The sequence below is a fragment of the Ovis aries genome, chromosome 4 (genome assembly GCF_016772045.2).
Source record: "Ovis aries strain OAR_USU_Benz2616 breed Rambouillet chromosome 4, ARS-UI_Ramb_v3.0, whole genome shotgun sequence".
Lineage (NCBI taxonomy): Eukaryota > Metazoa > Chordata > Mammalia > Artiodactyla > Bovidae > Ovis > Ovis aries.
Window position 1 is genome coordinate 51634861 of NC_056057.1, and position 22669 is coordinate 51657529.

At 39.7% G+C, this 22669-nt stretch overlaps 1 gene segment (V, D, J or C); it reads right to left on the bottom strand.

The window, feature by feature from the left end:
* Positions 1 to 1546: 1546 nt before the first annotated feature.
* Positions 1547 to 21436, bottom strand: LOC101110403 (T-cell receptor gamma chain C region C10.5-like). The segment is given in 6 exon segments: positions 1547 to 1999; positions 4578 to 4637; positions 8343 to 8672; positions 14438 to 14497; positions 20876 to 21169; positions 21323 to 21436. Coding segments are annotated over 6 exon segments (927 nt in total).
* Positions 21437 to 22669: the final 1233 nt, after the last annotated feature.

Consider the following 22669-nt stretch of genomic DNA (forward strand, 5'->3'; position numbering starts at 1 on the left):
TTTAATTTCCTAAGAACTTGTTTCATACACACTGAAGCTGATTATACACAAAGAAGCAAACAAAAAGCTTTTCCAATTTTAAATAAGACAGTGTTTCAGTTCTAATACATAAAAAATTTCCTTTAAAAGGATTCATTAGAGAAAATAGAAAATGTACACTAACTTATTTTTTCTTCCTTCTACCATGAATTTAACTTTTTCTTTTATGTCTGCACTTACAGAAATACACAGAAACACATAAAGTGAGTGTCCTGTTTATTAATATTATTACTCAATAGGAAAAATGGTTGAAAGACACGAACAAACATTTCAGCAGAAAAGAAAAAGAAGCTGTAAAACCACACACATAGACTAAGGCAGGATTTCCACCATGTTGACATCCAAGGAAGTAGATATGTTGAGACCAGAGTAGGAAGCTTGTATACACCCGTGGTGGATTCACGTCAATGTATGGCAAAACCAATACAGTATTGTAAAGTAAAATAAAGTAAAAATTAAAAAAAAAAAAAAAGACAGATGCAACCACAAACTCTTAAGAAAATTCTCTCTGAATCCTTGGAGGAAGCCTTTAGGAAAGAGCAGTGTGTGTTTTGTCCTGTTGTAGTTTGTTTTTTCCCAGCAGAAAGTGAATCAAGGGAAAGCCATGTGATACTAGATTACAAAATGTGAGCTCCAGGTTCAGAAAAACCTGAAGGACTCTTATTTACAAAACAGCATTCAGGAACAGACAACTTAACCTCTCCAGCCTATAAACTGAGAACTTTAACTGTTGCTTCTTCCAGGGGTTCTTCAATGATTAATGGGATTACCTGATGAACAGTAGAAACGGAGTCTCTGTTCCATCTACATCGAATTTCTTTGCGGGGAAGTAAGCTTAGCAATGAATCTCAGTGCATTTGTGTACGTGTGGAATCTGTCCCGACAGTAGATACTAATGTTGTTGAGAACTTGCATGGACCAGGCCTCATGGACTCATCTAATCCTCACACTCCAGGAGACAGGGCTCTGTAACTGCATTACACCAATGAGGAAATGATGACACAGAGAGCTCAAAGAGCTGTCTGAGATCACACAAGTGCTAACACAGACCCAGGGTTCAAACCCAGGCCCTCGGGGGTCAGAGTCTGCATGCTTCGTCCTCCGCCCGAGGCTCCCCTGGTGTTGGTGCGGGTCTCATCAGGGGTCAACACGATGACCTGGAGTCAGGCCTGTGAGACCCTAGCACAGATGTGAGCACACACAGTGCAAGGCATGCTGGGTGTTATATTGTCACTATCCGAAAGCCCCAAACCAACGATTCTGCATCTGGTGACTCTGAAAGAGAAGGAACACGGGCACCTTTGTTTGGCTCCTCTTGGACCGGCTCCACCGGTCGTCTTGGAGCTGGTGCCCCGGAGAAAGCACCATAACCACCATGTCAGTGAAAGACCTGGAAACGCGGTGTTGACCACTATTACAATCAGCGCTGAGTTTGGTAGCTTGATTGTCATGCTGTTTCTCACCTTGGTTAGATTCCATGAAGTTAAAGTACACAGACAAAGGGGGCTTGTGATTCTTTCGTATTTATTGTGCATGCTATGAAAATCTAAGTACAGAATTCGAGCAGCAAAGCTGACTTCTCCAGGGTGTGTGACAGGGAGGGTCAGGGTTGTGGTCTGGGTGGAGGTGCTGAGGGAGGAGACAGGGAGCTGCCCACAGTGTGCGCTCAGGAGTTGAAAGGACTTGGGGGTGGGACAATTATGACATCAGAGATAAATACACATCTGAACTGAGATAACCCAAACCAAAAGGCAAGCAGAGAATTTCTGGGACTGTAGATGGCGAAGGACAGTTGACCTCTCGGTAGCCACCCCCCGTCATGAGATCTTCCAGTCAGAACAGACGCCTGTTCTCCTAAACACACAGGAAATGATGACAACAAAGTAGACTGTGCTCAGGAGGAGGAGTAAGAGGTAGGTGTAATAGGCAGAGGTGGTCGTGAGCTGCAGCTGCAAGGCACCTAGGAGAAGTCATTCTGGTTAGTTTCAAAGGTTCTTTTGAGAGGAGAGGACATATTCACGGAAGTGGTCACAATGATTTTAATGCTGGTGATCTGCAAAGAAGTGGCACCAAACCCAAAGAAAATGGGTGTAACCACCGTGAGCACCACCCCCACCAGAAAGGCTCAGCATCTAGCTGACAGTTCAAGTCGATCAACAGCCTCAACTAAATTCAACAGAACCTTCCAAAATATTAAAAAGCAAGGTTGTGTTTTGAAAGAATGAGTCCAAATGGGAAAAATATTTGTGATAAATAGCATTTTGCATTTTTTGCCCCATCACATCTCTGAGTAATAATAACAGGGGTTGTTTGTTAACCCCTAGCCACATGTCAAACACTTATTCTGAGAGCTTTGCATGCAAAATTCTAACCTTATTTAAGTTTTCAAATAACCTATGAGATTATCACTTTCAACCCGTTTTACCAGTAAACTGAGGACAGAGAGAAATAATTTGCTTGGTGTCACACATTTAGAAAGCACCAGAAATCACATTTCAGTCCCGGCAACCTGAGTCTGAAGAAGGCGTCCTTAGCTGCTCTGGAGTCCTGCATTTCCATGTGCAGTTAATGCCCCAGACATCAAAGTTAAGCATAAACAGCAAGCTGAATGGCTGATGTGGAAGCATCTGAGCCATGACATGTTGTGCGCCAGTGAGATTCCTATGAAGGGGGTCAACCAGGGAGATCTGGCTGTGGCCCCGTGAGGCAGGTGGAAGGTTTCAGTAAGGAGAACTTTGTACAAACTGGAAAAGAGTGGTTAGTCCCAAGCCCCGAAAGCTTAGGGGCTCACGCCTCCGTCACCTGTCTCTCTTAGATATCTAACCTCGTGCCCTTGATGTTATAGCATAATTGCACTTACTCTCCTTAAAGCAATTAACAAGGATACTGGGCCTGACTTGCTGCTCAGTGGACTACAAGGCTGAGTTTCTTCCTGTATAAGTTCCCCTTCTCTATGCTTTACCTTCATGGAGTCAGAACTCGAGAATCACTAGTATGTGGTGTGGAAAGGATCTCAGGAGGGGACAGACGTGCTCATAACTCATGGCCCTGAGTCAGGTCAGATGTTAGCTGAGTTCCAGGCCCCCTGACACTGGGAACGGAGGAGGGATCAGCAGCACCATTGCCAGTGCTTCTAAATTCACTGAGAACCTTCATGCAGGGCGAAGGGGCCCCAACTGGTACTGATCCTGTGCCAGCTAAATGGATACCCTATGGGACACATTCCACACAGGTGACCTTGCTGCTGCTAAGTCTTCAGTCGTGTCCGACTCTGTGCAACCCCATGGACGGCAGGACACCAGGCTCCGCCATCCCCCGGATTCTCCAGGCAAGAACACTGGAGTGGGTTGCCATTTCCTTCTCCAATGCATGAAAGGGAAAAGTGAAAGTGAAGTCCCTGAGTCATGTCCAACTCTCAGTGACCCCATGGACTGCAGCCTACCAGGCTCCTCCATCCATGGGAGTTTCCAGGCAAGAGTACTGGAGTGGGGTGCCACCTTATCTCTGTAATAACTGAGTTGGGTGCAATTGTTCCCTATTGGCAGAAGAGGGCACTATTGCCCAGAAATAGAAGTCATGTACCCAGGTTTGTGCAACTAATAATAAAAGAACTGGCGTTAAAGTCCTGTCTGTGATAGTCGGAAATTCACGCACTTATACCCTGCGCATGGGTCCACCCTGTCTCACGGCCTTGGTTTTAGGATTCTTGCTCTATATCTTAGAGATGGAATAGAGAACTGAGTGAGTGTTTGAACCGTGGGTTCAGATGGCCTTTGTTGAATCCTCATATCTAATTGTGTAGCTTGATATAAGGGTTTTAAGTAATTTTGGCTCATGGCCCTCATTGAAAAATTATGGGAAAATGTTGCACCACCTCACAGGAGTGTTATGATGAATAAACAAAATATGCACATAAGATACAGCACAGCACCTTATGTACATCCAGCTCTCAGCAAGTGTCAGTTCACGTATTAGTTATCAGCAAGGGCTAAAACTTTAAAAAAAATCTAGAAGCCACTTGATATCAAGTTTCTCCAATTATTACAAACAAAATCTACACAAGTGGGTGAAGCCCACTGTGGAAATAATTTAGAGCCTATCAGCGCACCCTCTCATTTAGAGCCATCTTACACCAAAACCAGCATTTAGTGAGTTAAGATGACTCTTCAGGAATGATGGGTTTACTTAAAATATGCAGTCTATTCTGCAATATCCAGACATTTTGTTTTTTTCTACCTTAAATCAAGGAAGTAACTTCTAAAAGCAAAGGAAGCAAGTGTTAATCGATTGTGCACACCCATTATTTTACAGTGCGTGCATATGTATGTACAATCTGGTGTCTGTGTATATATACATACATTATGTATATAGTCTATTGACAGGTAACAGTAGAGATGATCAGTATAACTATGATGAGCCCCACAGTTTCAGATAATTGGTCTTTTCCACTTTAAAACAGAGAAGTTCAAAAGATAAATAGATCAGGCAGAAAGAAAGACAAAAGCATGACATAAAGACAAATCTGTACAAAAACTTACTGCTTTCATCAGTCAAACAATCATTTGGAGGCTTAGTAGTAGTGACAGCTGAGGTGACAACTACGAGAAATGAGAAAAAGTATTAATGAATTATCTGTGCCCATTATTTGATACTGCGAGTATGTTTCAGCAGTAAAGAATCCACCTGCAGTGCAGGAGTCACAGGAGACAGAGGTTTGGTGCCTGGCTGGGGAAGATCCCCTGGAGGAGGGCATAGCAACCCACTCTGATAGTCTTGCCTGGAGAATCCCATGGACAGAGAAGCCTAGTGGGCTACAGTCCATGGGGTTGCAAAGATTTGGACGTGACTGAAGCGACTTCACACGCATGCACATATATTTATACGTGTGTGTATGTTGCAATATATATTATATATTATAAAACCTGCTGACAGAGAGACAGTAATTAAAAACATGAGCCCTACAATTACAAAAATAGTTGGTCTGATTCTATGTAATCCATAGTTTTAATTCATATATGATTTTCTACACGTGAAAATGTTGAAGTTCATGAGGGTTACATTTTACTTTTCACCGTAACTGGAGGCTAATACCCGAGGGCATCTTATCTTCCTTCTGTATTCATAGCTCCTAGCACTGTGTTTGCTACAAAGTAGGTGTTTGAGAAATACTTGTTGCAAAGACAAATCATCAGAAAAAGTGGCTACTCTGCATGGTCAGCACCCACTGCCGAGATGAAGAGTTGCTACCCAGTCTTATTCATCCAATCCAAGAGTGCACCAAGGGAATCCCACGTTTGAAAGAGTCTGGCTCAGGCAAACTTCCTGTCTAAGCAGAGGAAAGCAGCCACACCTTTCCAAATCAAGCACAACCCTGATTTTCTGCATTTGTGGGGTTGGTGGCATTAAAAAAAACAGTATTAATTAGGCTGATAGCCAGAGAGTGACTGTAGCTTGCTTAAGTACTTCACATGTATTATCTTCTTTCATCCTCCAGTGACACTGAGCGGGGTGTATTTTGGAGGATTCCATGTTACAAAGAGGAAATCAGGATCAGACGGAAAGTGACTGGCAGAGAGTTGTACCAGTGGTACCAGTGATGGCAGAGCCAGCATTCAAAGGATCATCGTGGGAGATTAAATGAGACAGGGCCTGTGGGGAGTACTTTGTAAAATAAGCCCCAGAAATAAAGAGAAATAAACCTATAAAGAATATAATTCCACTACTGTAGACACTAAAAGCATCTTCTTTTCCAGATACCTTCATTATTCTTATCAATGACTTTTCTTTTTTTTATTATAAGAGCTCAACATTTCAGTGCAATTCCAGATATAGAAAGATCCAGATATAGAAAAACAGGCCAAACCACATTTGTAGTTCTGTGACTCGATAGAAACTGAGATAAATAATGTAAAAAAAAAATAAAAAGACAGTCATACAAGTAGAAAATGTTTTAAAAAAGATAATGGACTATTGGGTGGAAGAAAACAATGATTGTTGTATTTATCCCTTTTCTCCTGGATGTGTTTTTGTTCATACAGATTTGGTTCTGATATGCCATTTTATGCCCTCAATGAGGTCTTTGTTCAGTAAGCTCTGAAAAATTGATTTGAGGTATAAAGACTTTAGAGTAAATCGCAAGAGTGAAAATATTAGTAGTCATATTTAGATGTTAGTGTTAGTCACTCAGTCGTGCCTGACTATTCACGATCCCATGGACTACAGCCCACCAGGTTCCTCTGTCCATGGGATTTTCCAGGTAAGGACACTGGAGTAGGTAGCCATTTCCTTCTCCAGGGGATCTTCCCAAGCCAGGAATTGAACCTGGGTCTCCTACACTGCAGGCAGATTCTTTACCAACTGAGCTACAAGGGAGCCCATGTTAAAATATCTTCAGAAACTGACTTTAATGTGCTTGAAAGCCTCCTTCTTTCCCTTACAATGACTTTATTCACTAAAAGATAAACAAACCTCTTATTAACATGCCTTGGTTGAGGCAGAAACAATCAAGTAACAAAGTTTCATAATAAACTCCATGTGTTTATTATAAGTTCTCTTTCTCAGTGAAGGTTGGTTGAAAACTAGGACCTGATTAGATTTATTTCTCTGTAAAGTCATTTCATTGATATGCACTTCATATTATATTCTTAGCTTTTATCAAAAACAAAACAATTTTAAGAAACAGCAATGGAAATTTGCTATAGAATAACATTAACCGAAATGCCATCATTAGCTTTACAGCCATTAGAAACCCTTGGAATGCATTTGTTTCAGAATTGTGTTCAGGTAAAACACATTATGAACTGGAATGTCTCTCTCATATGGTAACCGTCACAATGAAACTTATATACTTATTTTTTTCTCATCACAAGAAAATTTAAAACCTAGTGCTTTTAGTGTCCTCAAGTAGGACACTTAAAACCATGATTATATTAAACTGCAAATTTGCTTCTTTTCTATTAGAATAAAAATAAAAATTTAGAGCTATATTGGTAATTTTATTTTTAATTAGTTTTAGGAGAGGATGTAAATGGATATGATGAATATATAAATAAGTACAGCCATGTCTTATTTTGGAAAACAAGGGTTTCCTCCGATGTTATTTCATTTGTTCTTCATTGCAGCCCCAGGACAAAACCAAGACAAGTGTTCACACCTGATTTGATCACTGGATAGACTAAGAATCAGAGAAGATAAAGACTTACTTCAGAAATTCAGACTGATGCACAGCAAACATCTATGCACATCTTATGTGCTTGGTTCCCACTGCTTTAAAAAGGTTTCCTAACCACAGGGAAAAGCACAGAAGGATTCCTTCTGATGGATGCTTTGGGGCCTTTGGTCTGTTAGGTGAACATGCAGGACATTCAATCGTGAGTCCAGTTAGTTACAGGACCACTGCCAGGGCCAAGGCCCCTCCCAGCTCTCTGTCCACACTGCATGGACATGTCCAGCATCTGCTCACAGGGGCAGCTTTGAGAAGTCATACCTGAATCACAAGTGACCCTAAGTCATCAAGCAAAGTGTATGTTCTCTTGACTGTAATGCATCCTCCATGGACAGTAATTCACCCCTGAGTGTCCATCCATACATCCCTCCAGACCTGGCATGTGCTAGGGCTGCAATAAAAATATCTTGAAAGACCTTTTCTAACAGCAAGAAATGCATTCATTATGTAGAATGGGAGTAAGTTTGTACACTTTAGCATCACCCAATCTTTAAATTTGATTACAAATTTTATCTTATAGTGGTATGTAAAATACAAATTTCAAAAACCTAAGACCTTAAAAAACCACAGTGGTCAAATTATTCTCTTTGCTGAGCTGCAATTTGGCTCCCTTATACAAACACCATTTTGTCATGTAATAACTCATTGCTTTGGAATTGTAAAGGAGAACTGAATTGAGAATGACTTTGCCTGCTGAAGGACATTCCTGAAAGATGTATAAATGTGGTTATTTCCTGACCAACCAAGATCACCAACAGCGAAGATCTGTTGTGTGCTAAGTTGCTCGATGCTTTCACATATGTTGTTTCACTTAATCCATACAACAACTCTAACACTTAAACTTCATATGATCTTAATATTTTGGAAGAGGAAACTGAGGGTGAGAGAAGTAACATATTTTCTTTTCTATATTTCAAAGCCTATCCTATTTTAATCTTATGGGGAGATAGCTACCATTAAATGAAACATCATTTTATCAAGACATATTTGTTTTTCATGAACGCTTGGCCGGAATGGTGGGTATTGCCTTTGAAAAACAGTATTTTGGGAGGTTACATTTACATTTATATTCACTTACCTTCTTTTATTGAAGGAAAAATAATCTCTTGATCAATTCCTCCTATATTTTTCTGGTGTTTGACAACACACACATGTTGTTTATCCATAGAGTTTTCGGTCACGGTCAGCCAGCTGAGCTTCATGTATGTGTCCTTGGTCTTCATGGTGTTTCCCTGCTGGGATGGCAGAGCTCTTTTGTCATTTTTTACTCTCCAAGACACTGTAATCACATCAGGGAAAAATTTCTCCAGGAGACAAAGATATGTTCCAGCATTATCATGGTTGATTTCGGCAATTGAAGGAAGAAAAACAGTGGGCTTGGGGGAAGTGTCTGCAGCAAGGTTTCTCTCTGTAGGGGAATATGGAATAGTAATTAAAAAGAATGGTTAAAGCAACACCAACATGTTGTGGCTTGGAAAAACCTAGTGAGTAGTGAAAAAACAAAAGGCTACTGCTCACTATGGCCTTTCATCCGCAGTACGTGGTTAGGTGCTTAGTACTATTTTATGTTTAATGGCAAGAGAAGTTCAAGACTTCATGGAACTTGCCCAAAGTCACCGCTGTTAAGTAGCAGAGCTGGATTATAAGTTGACCTTCCGTTTCTCTCCATATACAGAGATGGGGTGCATCTTGTGTGCATGCCAAGTCGCTTCAGTCGTGTCTGACTCTTGTGACCTAATGGCTATAGCCTGCCAGTCTCCTCTGTCCATTGGGATTATGACTTTTAAATATCCCATATAAATACCCCGTATCAAGACTTCCAGAATTCATGAGCATGTTTATTGACTGAATCCATGCTTCCTAGAGTGGGAATGTGGAGTCCCAATCGCTGGACTGCCAGGGAAGTCCCCAATTAATCTTTTTAAAAATCTCTTTTGTTCTATAATACTGGAGCCTGTTTTGAAGTGGATGGGCAGGTGGTGGGAATAGGGATGGTGGGGGCAATTGGGTAACTGACGGTTCCTGTATTGGTGAAAATCTTTGCTAGCTTCTAAACTACTTCCCTTTCCTGTCCTGTGCTTTGCAGTTTACGCTCTCTTGTCCAAATAACACATTCTCAGATTCTGCAACTCTGTGGAATCTCGCTCTTCATTTAACTGATTCTGGAATGAACCATAAAAATAAATACCCAGAGAAAATTTATTGGTTTTACAAAACAATACATCTGCTTTTGAGAATGGGAATCAACACCCACGTGTACTTGACATGTGTACCATGACGTTGAACTTTGAGCTCCAGATGTGGATCCCATGCCCAATTCTGAAGTGATGAAATTCTCTTTATTTCTAATTTTATATGACCTCTCAATTTTATACCTGAACCACTCCAGATTTTGGAGTAGAGCAGCATGTTATTTATAGTGCCTTGATTGTATAACAGTATCTCCAAAACTTCTATTGAAAATGTATTATTAATCCCAAACTCCTAATTTGGGATTAGCAGATACACACTACTGCATATAAAATAGATAAACAATAAGAACCTACTATGTAGAACAGAGAAGTATATTAAATATCTTGTAATAACCTTTAATGGAAAAGAATCTGAAAAATAATACACACACACACACACAAAAACTGAATCACTTTGCTGTTCACCTGAAAATAACCCAACATTGTGAATTAACTATACTTTCGTGTAAAAAACAATGTATTTTCAGAAAGGCTCTTATACTAAACTTATCAAGCAATCTACTTAGAATTTTTCCAAATTCAGAAAATGTTCCCCCAAAGCACATTTTATTTTGGAATTTCATCTGAAGTTTTAGCTTGAGGAATAATACACAATATTCTGGCTCTTGGTGTTTTCCCTATAATTTGAATTTGCCCCCTAAGGCTGCTGAACTGCTTTACTGCCACTATTTTCTTGTTTTTCACCAGCTGCATAAAGCATGTATCCTGACAAGGGTTCGAACCTGTGCACCTGCATTGGAAGGTGGAGTCTTAACCGCTGGACCACTGGGAAAGTCCTTCACGGGGAAATCTCTTAAGAAGGGAGAAATTGGACTTCTCATCTGAGAAGAAAAGAAAACTCTTGGGAACTTCTGCCTGTGCAGCAAAGTTCCTGGTTTTTCTTCTAAATCAGTAAGCAGACAGGGTTGATTTTTCACTTATGTTGTAAATAAAGTTGGGTTGTGATGTGGTATTTTAATTTTATACATCTTGCTTTTAGTACAAGTAGTATTTTTACACATTATAAAAGCAAGACACTGTGTATTTCTGCAACCATATACTTTGTTGATAGTGATTTAGGTCTTCCCTCTTTCTTCCCCTCTCATTTTTCTTTTCCAAACTAAATAATTGAAGCTCTTTCATACTTAAATAAGAATTTTTAATTCATGAGATTTCTATCTATATTTAATTGACTTCACTTCTTGATCATTTTCTTTATAAAGTAAAGCTTTTTTCTGATATGTATGAGCATGAAGCCCAAGCTTCCTGGTTATATATTTTAGAGCCAGTAAATGTTGTTGTTAGAAATGATATCAATTAAATTAAAGGATTAAGATTTAAAGCACATAGAACAACAGACATATAAAAATAAACATATTTTAATCTCCTTTTTTCTTGCCATGTAAACCAAAGTCTGCTAAAGAGAGACAGAGAGCTTCCAATTCAATTTTATGTGTGTGAGGGAACCATAAGATAACTTTCCATTTGTTAATTGTACAGATGCATCCTCTGAAGAATTTCAATTCATCAATAGTTTGGCCACCAACACTCTCCCTCTTGGATGCAATTTTCCCTTTACATTTGAATAGAGTAAACACCTATCCAACACATATGATGTGTTAGCCAACAAAACATACAGTGCTCAGTCGTGTCCAACTCTTTGCAACCCCATGGACTGTAGCCCGCCTGGCTCCTCTGTCCACGGGCTTATCCAGACAGGAATACTGATGCATTAGACAATGTGCTAAATACTTCATCACACTGTCTCATTTAATTCTCGTACAACCCCTGCTGGATAATACTGTTATGCTATTTTACAGATTAGGGGACTGAGTCCAGAGAAGAACTTCCATGTTCACATGTGTAGTTAGTGGTGGATCGAAGTTCTCGGTCAGCCTGACTCCAAAGCCCACTTTCTTTGGAAATACCCCTTCAGCATCAGGAAGGGAGACATGTTAACTCATAAAACTTACCTGTAATGACAAACTTCAACCCTGGGCCAAATACTTTCATGATGATTATGTACATTATAGATGAGCCCTTTCTAGAAGTCCACACAGACATGAAGCCAAATTCTTTTATAATATTTGTACAGTGTTGTCTATGCTCTTCTTTACTTTGTGAGTTTGTTGTAAAATCTCTCCCAAATCTCTACATCTAATTCCCATCCATATTCCCATTTTTGGTAAATAACATTCTTATTTAATTATTTCTTACCTTCTATTTCCCTGAAAAAAAAAAATTCTTCTGATACCTACCTGTGACAATGAGTTTTGCCCCAACATTGAAGTTTTTTATGTAATCATTCCACAGTGATTCAAGTTGTATCAAAAACTTTAGACTAATTAGCTTCTCTGATTTCTCCAAATTCTAGTAGAACTATGATGACTTCGAATTCAAGACACTAGGCTTCTGGTCCTGGTTCATTTTGCTCCTAACAAGCTCTGTGGTTGAGCAAATCAAATAAACTAACACCCTGGGTACCTTATTTATTTGAAAATGAGAGTGCTACTGTTAAGTCAAGTGAACATCCTTATTAGTGTTTTGGTGAGCTCAAAATGAAACAAGATCTGAAAAGTCATTTGAATAAAAATTATATAGAGGTAAGAGATTGTAAATATTACTATATGATCATTGATATTATGATTAGTATTTTTATTTGTGATAATTGTGTGGTCCAACATGACATTTTAATATCATGGGAGCAAATCTTGCCTATCTGATGGGAATTCAGGATCTGGGGTTTACAAGTAGATCCATAGCAACTGATGACTTGTTTGCATTCCTCTGTGTTTTGATATGTCTGGGATTCTCCAAGCCTGTATCACAGCTTTTAACACACCCAGTTAATAGGCAGTCATTTGTTCTGTCCTACTTGCTGCATTTCCAGGGTGAACAAAATCAAAGGGAACATTGGCTAAAGCCTAATGTATGCAGCCAGTATACGGAACTTCACTTCTGCTGTCCACAAATGGCCTTTTCCCCAACAGCACAATCTATGGGTATCTCAAGATTTTACCAGAAATTTCAGCTTCAAGAAATCTATCCAGTTCATGCCCAAAGTTCAGCTTGCAGCTCCAGTTATGGGCCTTATGACAAATGACCACAAAATGGCGGGATGCCTGGTACTCAAATTCTCCTTTGTTAAGTTGGATCGCTTCATTGCCTGCCTCATCTTCTCAGCTGAGGCTCACCATTCATGAATGACAGTACATTTTGGTGTCCATTGCATTGATGCATTGGGAGTATAAACATATTTGTTTGAAGAGCATTTCTTCCATTTTATAAACTGGATTTTGAAGGCAATGTCCCCTTTTTACTTCATTTTCCTACTAAAGACTTCCACATTGAAGTTCTTTTTTCTAATTTTGTGGCGGGAAAACATATTTGCAACTTTGGTGTGCCTCTTTTAGCCAGTTAATATAGGGTATCTATTCCACTACATTTTTTTTCTTGCTTTCTTATTTCTTGTTTTTAATTCACTTCTTTTGGATTGAGATAGAACCGACACATATTCTGAATGTTTAATAAATGCACATTCATGTGACTTACATGATCTTTGTGAGGGAAAGAGACGTCATTTCAGTGCTATGATTGAAAGCAAGAGCATTGTTTTCACATGTGAGTGGCAATACAAAGTATGAGCTATTACTAATAGTTACAGAATCCAGGTCAGGCTACAGAAGGGTACATATTCAGGATGTAAAGACATGACTTAATGTTTCAAATATCACGTAATGATCCAGTCCTCTAAGTTTGACAAGTCTCTACTGGATCCCAAACTTTGCCACAGTGCTAGTCATGTGACTTTAGGCAAGTAACTAAACTTCTCTAAACCTCAGTTTCTTTATCTCTAAAATGGGAATGAAAGGATTACTGGTGAGGAAAGTATAAGGCATTGAAACTACGTATCATGGTATCTATCCTTCAGTAAATATTGACTAATATTAAAATTCTCTTTAATGGCATGGTTTGAGGCCATTTCATCAAAATCTTCCATCAAAGATATGTTTTTTATAAGCAATAACTATTACACCAAGCTCAAAAATCCAAGACATCCTCCCTCTGCAGCCATGAAGACAGGTCTCAGTTAAGCCAGAATCTAGAATGCCTTTCCACTAGAACAGAAGCTGCTTGGTGTTGAGACCTGTTCTGAGTCTTGTTCACCCGTCATCTGTCTGCAGCTCCCAGCACAGAAACTGTCCTCAATAAATATTTGCTGAGAGAATGAAAGAGCAAAGGAGAATGCCCAGCCATGAAGACAATTTGTGAACTTTGGAGCTGAAATGGCTCATTGAGCTCACAAACTGGTCCATGTTCAGACAGTTTCACAAGAAATGAGATAGTTTAAGTTTCAAATAATCTCAGCCTCCTTCTAAGAAGCTAGAGTAATAGGAAGTGAGGTTTATCAATCTTGTATAATCATTTACTGTAAGAATTTTCTTCCACTGCTCTCAGGGATGAGACGAAAATCAGTAATATTGGTTTTGCAGGAGATTCAGGAGCACAGTATTTTATCTCAAAATATAGAGAAGAGATAGTAAGAAAAGCATTTCTCACTTAATAGACTGCCTACAAGAAAAGGAACTTGAACTAATAACTCATACCAATGTGATGATATACTATGCTATTTATGTTAGAATATAGAAAGATAAACAAAGCAATAAGACAGACATGGTGTTCAGAATACTTCACTATCGAGCCTGAGTCTATTTTGTGTGTGTTTTCTAGAATACAAATTTCAACTGCTTACAAGCAGGGACAAGAATAAACCATTTACAAGGTGATTTAGTTTCCATATACAACGACCAATTGCTGTAGTTTACGGTTTAGATGCTGAGACCAAGAACGTGGCAGCCAGATCAGGGAGATCCCAAGTTGTTTCTACAAAGCATCTATCAGTATTTTATGACTACAGTAAGAATAGAAAAACGATACTTACCAGGAGGAGTTACTATGACGTTAGCTCCTTCTCCAAATATCTTCTTCCAGCCAGAGCTGTCACAATGATAAAAGCTCCTACAATAATCCAGCCTTTTCCTACCTTTATAAAGTGACTAGAAGTCTAAAAACTTCATACTGGCAGTTTGATCTGAGTTCTTTTGGAAGTCCTTGGATATAGGTTTCACAGCAGCCAATGTTTTATAAGTTTTCCTCAGATTTATTGTTATTATTCAGTCACATTGATATGTCCGACTCCTTTGCAACCCCTTGGACTATAGCCTGCCATGGGATTTCCCAGGGAAGAATACTGGAGTGGGTTGCCATTTCCTCTCCAGGGAATCTTCCTGACTCAAGGATCCACTGGGGAAGCCACTTTCCTCAGATAAATGGACCCAAATATCTGCTTTCCAAGGAGTAGTAATCACTGAAAATGTTGATGAAAGATGAAAAGTATAAAAACAGGAAAAGACATCACTGACACCAAGTGGTTAACCACCTGGTTTTCTAAATTTCCAGGAATGGTATTCAAAGAATCAAGACTTTTTTTTTTTTTTTTTTTGCAGGTGTTCAGTTCTGTTGAAACTGCTCAGAGTTTGCATCAGTTGAAAGGCAATTCTCTTTTCACAAACACCAGGGCTGTTTAGTGATTTGGAATGTATTGCTAAAAGGAGGAAAACCTTCAGTAACTGAAAATACAAATACCCCATCAGCCATCTCACGTGTACTTGAGAAATGTGAACAAAGCTCTCCATTCATTGGGCAGCACAATTCTTTACCAAGGGAAAGGGAAATGAGAAAATAAGTGCTATGATGACTTATTTAATATTAATTTTCCTAGGATAAAGGAAGAAATTTGCAGAATTCTCTCTCCATTGACATAATACTGTCTTTAAATGAAAACTTGAAACAATATCCATTTCTCTGATAGTCAAAAGAAGTCTCTTCGTGGCTATTCTGTAATTTCAAGCCACTCATCTTGGGGCAAGGGGAAAGACATTGCCAGGAGCAGCTGAGTACTCCTCTGAGCACGGATGAGCTGTCCATCTGCCAGGACCAGACAGGACAGCCTCTTATTGTCTCCATGTCTACTCCAGAGGCACTTGTTCATGGTCTCAGTCCCGTGAGCAATCAGTTTCTCTGCCCCAAGGATGAAAGTAAGAGGGTCATGTTGGGCAACTGTCCATTCACAGGAGCTCAGCTCGCAGTCCCAACACAATGGGAGGGGATGAGAGATTCAGATGCCAATTACATTTAGACAGATTTTTTTTTAAAATTGAGAGTTCATGGGAATTTCCTGGCAGTACAGTGGTTAGGACTCTGCACTTTTACTGCTTTCACTGGGCTCAATCTCTGGTTGGGGAAATAAGATCTCATGATCCACAGAATGTGCACCAAAAAAATTGAGAATTCTAAGTTGTTAGTACTTGGGGCTGCCGTGTACCCTTTGCATCGATTGTAGTCATGAATGATGTCCCCTCAGCTCCTTTCTGAAAACTTGTCCTGTGATTTTCCTTGTTCCAAGACCATGAGCAGAATTATTGGGAGCTTTAGGAATTGCTTGTTTTTCAAAATGCATGAAAGATTTAAGCAATAGAATGCAAAAGAATAAAGAGTTATGTAATTAATGCTTTATTAAATATAAGAACAGTAAGAAGAAAGAGTACAAGGTTTTACTAAAGGGCATAAAATTAAACCTGCATAAATGGAGAGACATATCATATTCATGAAGGAAAAGCTCAATGTCATAAACATGCAAATTCTTCTTAAAATCATGTGTATAAATAGACTAATTCCAATGAGACTTAAGGTAACATTTTATTTTTTTGTTCCCTGTTGTAAAGATTGAGGCTGAGCTAGTTATATTTGTTTTAAATTGATATAAAAATGAAATATGAAATAACTTAAAATTTTTTTATTAAAATAATGATTTTAAATAACTAATCTGGCATAGCAGCTCTTAACCCTTATTGCAAAGTTACTGACATAACACAATAATGGTGTAAGAATACTGTGACATGAATAAAATGCAAATCCTCCAAGCATATGTTAATATAAAAATATAATTAAGGCATTTTTAATTATAAGGAAATTATAGATTGTCATAAAATTATTTATGAACTATTAATTATATGTTGGAAGAAAAAATAACTCTATCAAATACCATAAAAGTTAAGTCTGCATTAAAAGGCATCTAAAAGTGTGAGTTATAAAGAACAAGGAATGAAGGTCACTCAGTCGGGTCCGACTCTTGCGACCCCGTGGACTGTAGCACACGAGGTTCCTCTGTCCATACGATTCTCCAGGCAAGAATACTGGAGTGGGTTGCTATTTCCTTCTCCAGGGGATCTTCCCGACCTAGGAAGCAAACCCGAGTCTCCTGCATTGCAGGCAGATTTTTTACCGACTGAGCTATGAGCAGGGGACTAACTGAGTCCTGCGGCAGAAAATCTTGGAATGTGAAGCAGACAGGAGACACTTTTACTTAATGTTTAATTTTTAAGAAGGAGAAATTTGGAGAATTTTTTCTCTTTAATTTTTAATTGAAGTGTAGTTGATTTACAATTTGTGCCAATCTCTGCTGTATAGCAAAGGGACTCGGTTTTACACATATATATGTTCTTTTTTTCAACATTGTTTTCCATTATGATTCACCCCAGGATATTAGATGTAGTTCCTTGTGCAATACAGTAGGATCTTGTGGTTTATCCATTCTGAATCTAATAGTTTACACCTGCCAACTCCAAATTCCTAGTCCATCCCTCTTCTTCTCTTCCCCCCTGTTGGCAACCACAAGTCTGATCTCTGTGAGTCTGTTTCTGTTTCACAGATAGATTTCTCTGTGTCATAGTTTAGATTCCACTTATAAGTAATATCATATGGTATTTGTCTTTCTTTTTCTGACTGACTTCACTGAATATGATAATCTCTAGTTGTATCCATGTGGCTGCAAACAGCAGTGTTTTGTTCTCTTTATGGCTGAGCAGTATTCCATTGTAGACAGGTACCACATCTTCCCTATCCACTCATCCATCAGTGGGTATTCAGGCTGTCCCCATGTTCTGGTTGTTGTGAACAGTGCTGCTGTGAACAGAGGGGTGCATGTACCTATCCAAATGACTGTTTTGTCCTGGCATATGCCCTGGAGCGGGGTTGCTAGGTCATAGGTAATTCTATTTTTAATTTTCTGAGAGACCTCCATGTTGTTTTCCATAGTGCTTGTACTAATTTACATTCCCACTAACAGTGTATTAAGATTCCCTTTTCTTCACACCCTTTCCAGCATTTGTAATTTGTAGACATTTTAATGATAGCCATTCTGGCTGGTATGAAGTTGCACCTTGTGGTAGATCTGATTTGCATTTCTCTAATAATTAGTGATGTTGGGCATCTTTTCATGTGCCTACTGGCCATCTGTATGTCTTCTCTGGGGAAATGTCTGTTAAGGTGCTCAGCTCACTTTGCCTCTGGGTTGTTTGTTTGTTGTTTTTGTTGTATGATCTGTTCACATATTTTGGAAATTAAGCCCTTGTTGGCCACATCATTTATAAATATTTCTCCAATTCTATTGGTTGTCTTTTTTTATGGTTTATTTTGATGTGAAAAGGCTTATAAGTTTGACTAGGTCCCATTTGTTTATTTTTGTTTTTATTTCTATTGCCTTCAGAGCCTGACCTAAGAAAATATTGGTATGAGTTGTGTCAGAGAATGTTTTGCCTGTGCTTTCTTCTAGGAAAGTTATGGTCATGTTTTATGTTTAAATCTTTAAGCCATTATAAGTTTCTTTTTGTGTATGGTGTGAGAGTGTGTTCTAACTTCATTGGTTTATGAGCATCTGTCCAACTTTCCCAGCACCACTTCCTGAAGAGACTTCCCCTCCCCCGCCGTTTTTATATTCTTGCTGGAGAACTTGTACTTTTTACATTTCTAGGAATGTATCCATTTCTTCTAGGCAGTCTATTTTCTTGACATGTATGGAGTAATTATTTATAGTAATGAGTTATTGCCATTTGTATTTTGGTGGTATCAGTTGTTAACTTCTGCTAATTTCATGTCTAATCTTGTATCTTTGAGTTCTCTCTCTCTCTTTCTTTTTTTTCCTGATGAATTTGGCTAAAGCTTTACCAATTTGTTTGTCTTTTCAAATAACCAGCTTTTGATGTATTGATCTTTTCTACGATGTTTTTGTCTCTACTTTACTTTGCTCTGATTTTTATTCTCTGTCATTTACCTTTGGTTTCATTTGTTCTTTTTCCTAGTTCTTTTAGGTGTAAGATTAGGCTGTTTGTTTGAGGTTTTTCTTGTCTCTTGAGGTGGGCTTGTATCACTATAAAGTTCTCTCTTAGAATAGCTTTTGCTGTATACCACAGATTTTTTTTTTATGGTGTTTTCCCATTTTCATTGCCTTCAAGTATTTTTTATTTCCTCTGATTTCTTCAATCACACCTGGGTTGTGTATGGCATACTTCTTATCCTACATGTGTTTTTGTTTCTTGTACATACACAGTGTCTCTACCGCTAGCTGCGTCCTTAGAGAAACTGACCTGTATAAACAGAGACAGAGAATGGAAACTGAGGGAGAGATCATAAGGGTTCTGTGAGTACATGGAAAAGTAGTTATTTCACAATGTCAAGAAAAACCGTGATATAATAATGCATTAGTCAGTAATTGGGGGAGAAATTGGATCTCCACATTAAGATTGCTACCTTACACCCATACACAAAAATTCAAACTAAAGTGGATCAAGGTATCAAATGCACAGACAGTCTTAACACCATTGGAAAAGTATAAATGAAAATATAGTTATGCTTCAGGCTTTCCCAAAGCTGCAAATGGTTACAGTATGTGGTTGCTGATATAGCAGAGCAAGCTAAAGGCAGTGCGTTTACTATCCAGTTCCTTGCTGTCTGCAGTCACTGAACTAAGCAGGATCTGAAGCTTTGACTTGCGGTGTGAGGCTGTGTTTTGTTTTGATTTGATTTGATTGCGATATTCTGATGGAGAAATGTGATGACCTGGAGAGCAGCAGCACCCAGGACGCAACAAGACAGATGGGGCTCGGGGTTGGGGATAAGACCATGCGCGCTCTCCTCGTAGGCACTCCTGCGCTAGTGCAGCAAGGCCTGCAAATCAGTGTGGAGAAGAGTCAGTAGGAGCCTATCAAACACTGCACATTTCAGCCTTCATTCCATGGTTCTGATTCACTGTGTCGAGTGTCGCCCAGAACATGCACTTTTATTCCAGTTCAGGTTCTTCTGATGCAGGCGTTACATGGACCACATTTGAGAAACATTGTTCTAGAAGCTCAGACACTGGTACAAATTTGGAGGAACCAATACATAGAGACCATATACACGTGAGCTGACGTTTCTGTATTTCAATATTAATTTTGCTTCCTTAAACCTAGCCCAATAAGGCAGCCACAACCCTTGGCTATATAACTTTTCAATGGAAATATATACCATTCATTGATTGTTCACCTAAAGTGTTCTTTAATTTTAATTATTGAGAAAATTATGATCTGATAAGTCTCAATCTAGTTTGGCACATGGCCTTATTAATGGTAGGGAGTTGGGGTAGAAAGAAGCTTTGGCTTTACCTGTTTTAGACAGTTCTGGCTGTGGACTGAACTTCAACAGAGGGTATAAGTAGAATACAACAACGGGGCTTCTCTCGTAGCTCAGTCAGTAAAGAATCTACCTGCAATAATGCAGGAGACCTGGGTTCAGTTCCTGGGTCTGGAAGGTCCCCTGGAGAAGGAAATGGCAACCCACTCCAATGTTCTTGCCTGGAGAATTCTTGCTGTGGACAGAGGGACCTAGCAAGCTACAGTCTGAGGGGTCTCAAGAGTTGGACATGACTTAGCCACTAAACCACCAACCACCACCATCTAAAACAATCACTTTCCGTACACTTTCACTACGTCAGCCATGCCCTCATTGATTATGTAAGAGAAATATCAGTTTTTCCAAAAGATAAATTGGATACCAGCTTGAGGTTCAAGAAGTCCGAGTTTTCATTCCATCATTTCTCATTCTTCATGCTCCTGGATAATAAAGATGCTCTATTCCCAGCCATTTTCTCTGGATAATCATCAGGTGAATGGTTCAGTATTATCTAGCCTTTCCATTTACCTCTCCTAAATATCTCCCCTCACAGATAATCCTAGGTTCTCTGTCTGTCTTAAAGAGAAAATCATATGAACTCTACCAGCTTCTGGGAGAGCTAAGAATATCCTGCCTGCCAGACTGCTTGCCTATAGACTGTGACCATGGAATATAAAGTTTGATTCATGGGCATTGAGTTCAGGGTTTTTCTTTGTTTAGAGTAAAAAGAAATTGGGGGAGGAAGTGAAGTAGCTGCTGATATCAGGGCTGTGATTTTCAGCCACAAGCAAAATTTCCAGTGCAGTGTACAGGAAGTCTGAACCAACGTGCTTATCCCAGATAGCACAGTAGTATATGCCGGAATCACTTGCTTGCAGATTTACGATTGTAAATGTATAGCTACTCCCTGTGCCCTTATAGACATGGTATTTTGTTCCACTGATTCCTGATTCAAACACAGGCTTTGAGTTGTAGCTGTCATAGTATAAAAGGCGTCGGGGGGCCATCCCCTCCTCATGTTTGTACAAGTGGATATAGATAGCCCCATGTGTAAGATCACAAGGGAACGAAGCAGTCTCCCCAGTCTTTCTAGTGATTAACATCAAGTTGGAAGATACCTGCATGACTGCAATGGAAAAGGCAACAAAAAATAATGAGGAAGAGAAGCACTAATTTCTTAGTCTGACCCTCTTCCCCACAATCCCCCCCCACCCACACACACACACACATTGCCACAACATACAGAAAAATTCCAGGAGCATTCAGGCAACACACTTACCAGGAGCCAAGACAACCAGAAGCAGTGCTGGGGCCCGCATCCTGCCCCAGCAGTCAGCTAGACTGGGATACTGAGCAGATGTGACAGGCAGAGAAGTCAGGGAGGATCTCTCTTAAAGACCACCAGGCTGATTCCAGAGGGGGTGGGTGCTGGCGGAGGCCTGGGGAGGAGCCCCGCCTCTCTGCACCAACCCTTTCTTGAGGGCCCCCCTGTGGCAGGCTGGGAGCTGCTATCTCCCCCACAGGAGAGGAGGGGCTTGAGCACTGAGAACTCAGAACTGCAAGCAGATGGATCAAATGCGAACTGATGGGAGGAGAGCCATGGGCCAAGCTTGCCTGTTGCCTATGGAGTGAGCAGTCCTGAGCGGGGCTAAGTTCCCTGCAGTTCAGCATGTCAGTGTGTATGCTGCTGCCACGGTCTTGTCCGGTGACATCTTTATATTCCTTCCCTGAACTACCTTTCCTTTTTCCCCTGTAAGCAAACTCGGAGGCAACAACTGGAGAACCCAATAAGAACTGAACCTGCTTTATTATAAGAAACTAGGATTGATTATGTCTACATTTGATGGTCCTTAAAACTAAATGGATGTGTGTTCGTGTGTGTGCATGTATTATAAATCAGTTGGAGAGAGGACTCATGTTCATCCTCAAGTAAAAGGCTGCCTCATACAGAATATCCAGATTTCATGAAAAAAGAAGGAGCTTCTCAATAGTTGGAACAGACAAACTAAAAATGTAGATTTTTCCTGAAATTCAGGGACATGCAAATCAAAACTACAATGAGATATCACCTCACCCATGTCAGAATGGCTATTATTGACAAGGCTAGAAATAACGTGTTGAAGATGGGCAGAAAATAGAACCCTTGTGCACTGTTGGTGGGGATGTAAATTGGTGTAGTTGCTATGAAAAACGGTATGGAGTTTCCTCAAAAAGTTAAAAATGAAACTACCACCTGACCCAGCAGTTCCACTTCTGAGGGTTTATCCGTAGAAAACAAAACACTAAGAGATGCCTGCACCCCTGTGTTTACTGCTTTAACAGCCAAGGCCCGGAAACAAGGCAAGTGCCCATCAGGAGAAGAATCAAGTACATGTGGTGTGTGAGTGTATACACACACATATACATGCATGTAACAGCATCATGTGGCCCCTAATTATGTCATGGGTTTAGACAGCTCTCCCAGCTGCTGCACAGCTCTGCCTCTTCACCAGTTCTTTCTCTACCATTCTGTTTCTCCACCTCCCTCTGTTTCTCCACCTCCCTCTGTTTCTTTACCTCCCTCTGTTTCTCCATCTCTGTGCACAGATCTTCTCTATTTCTATTGCTACCCCACACTCTCTTTCTT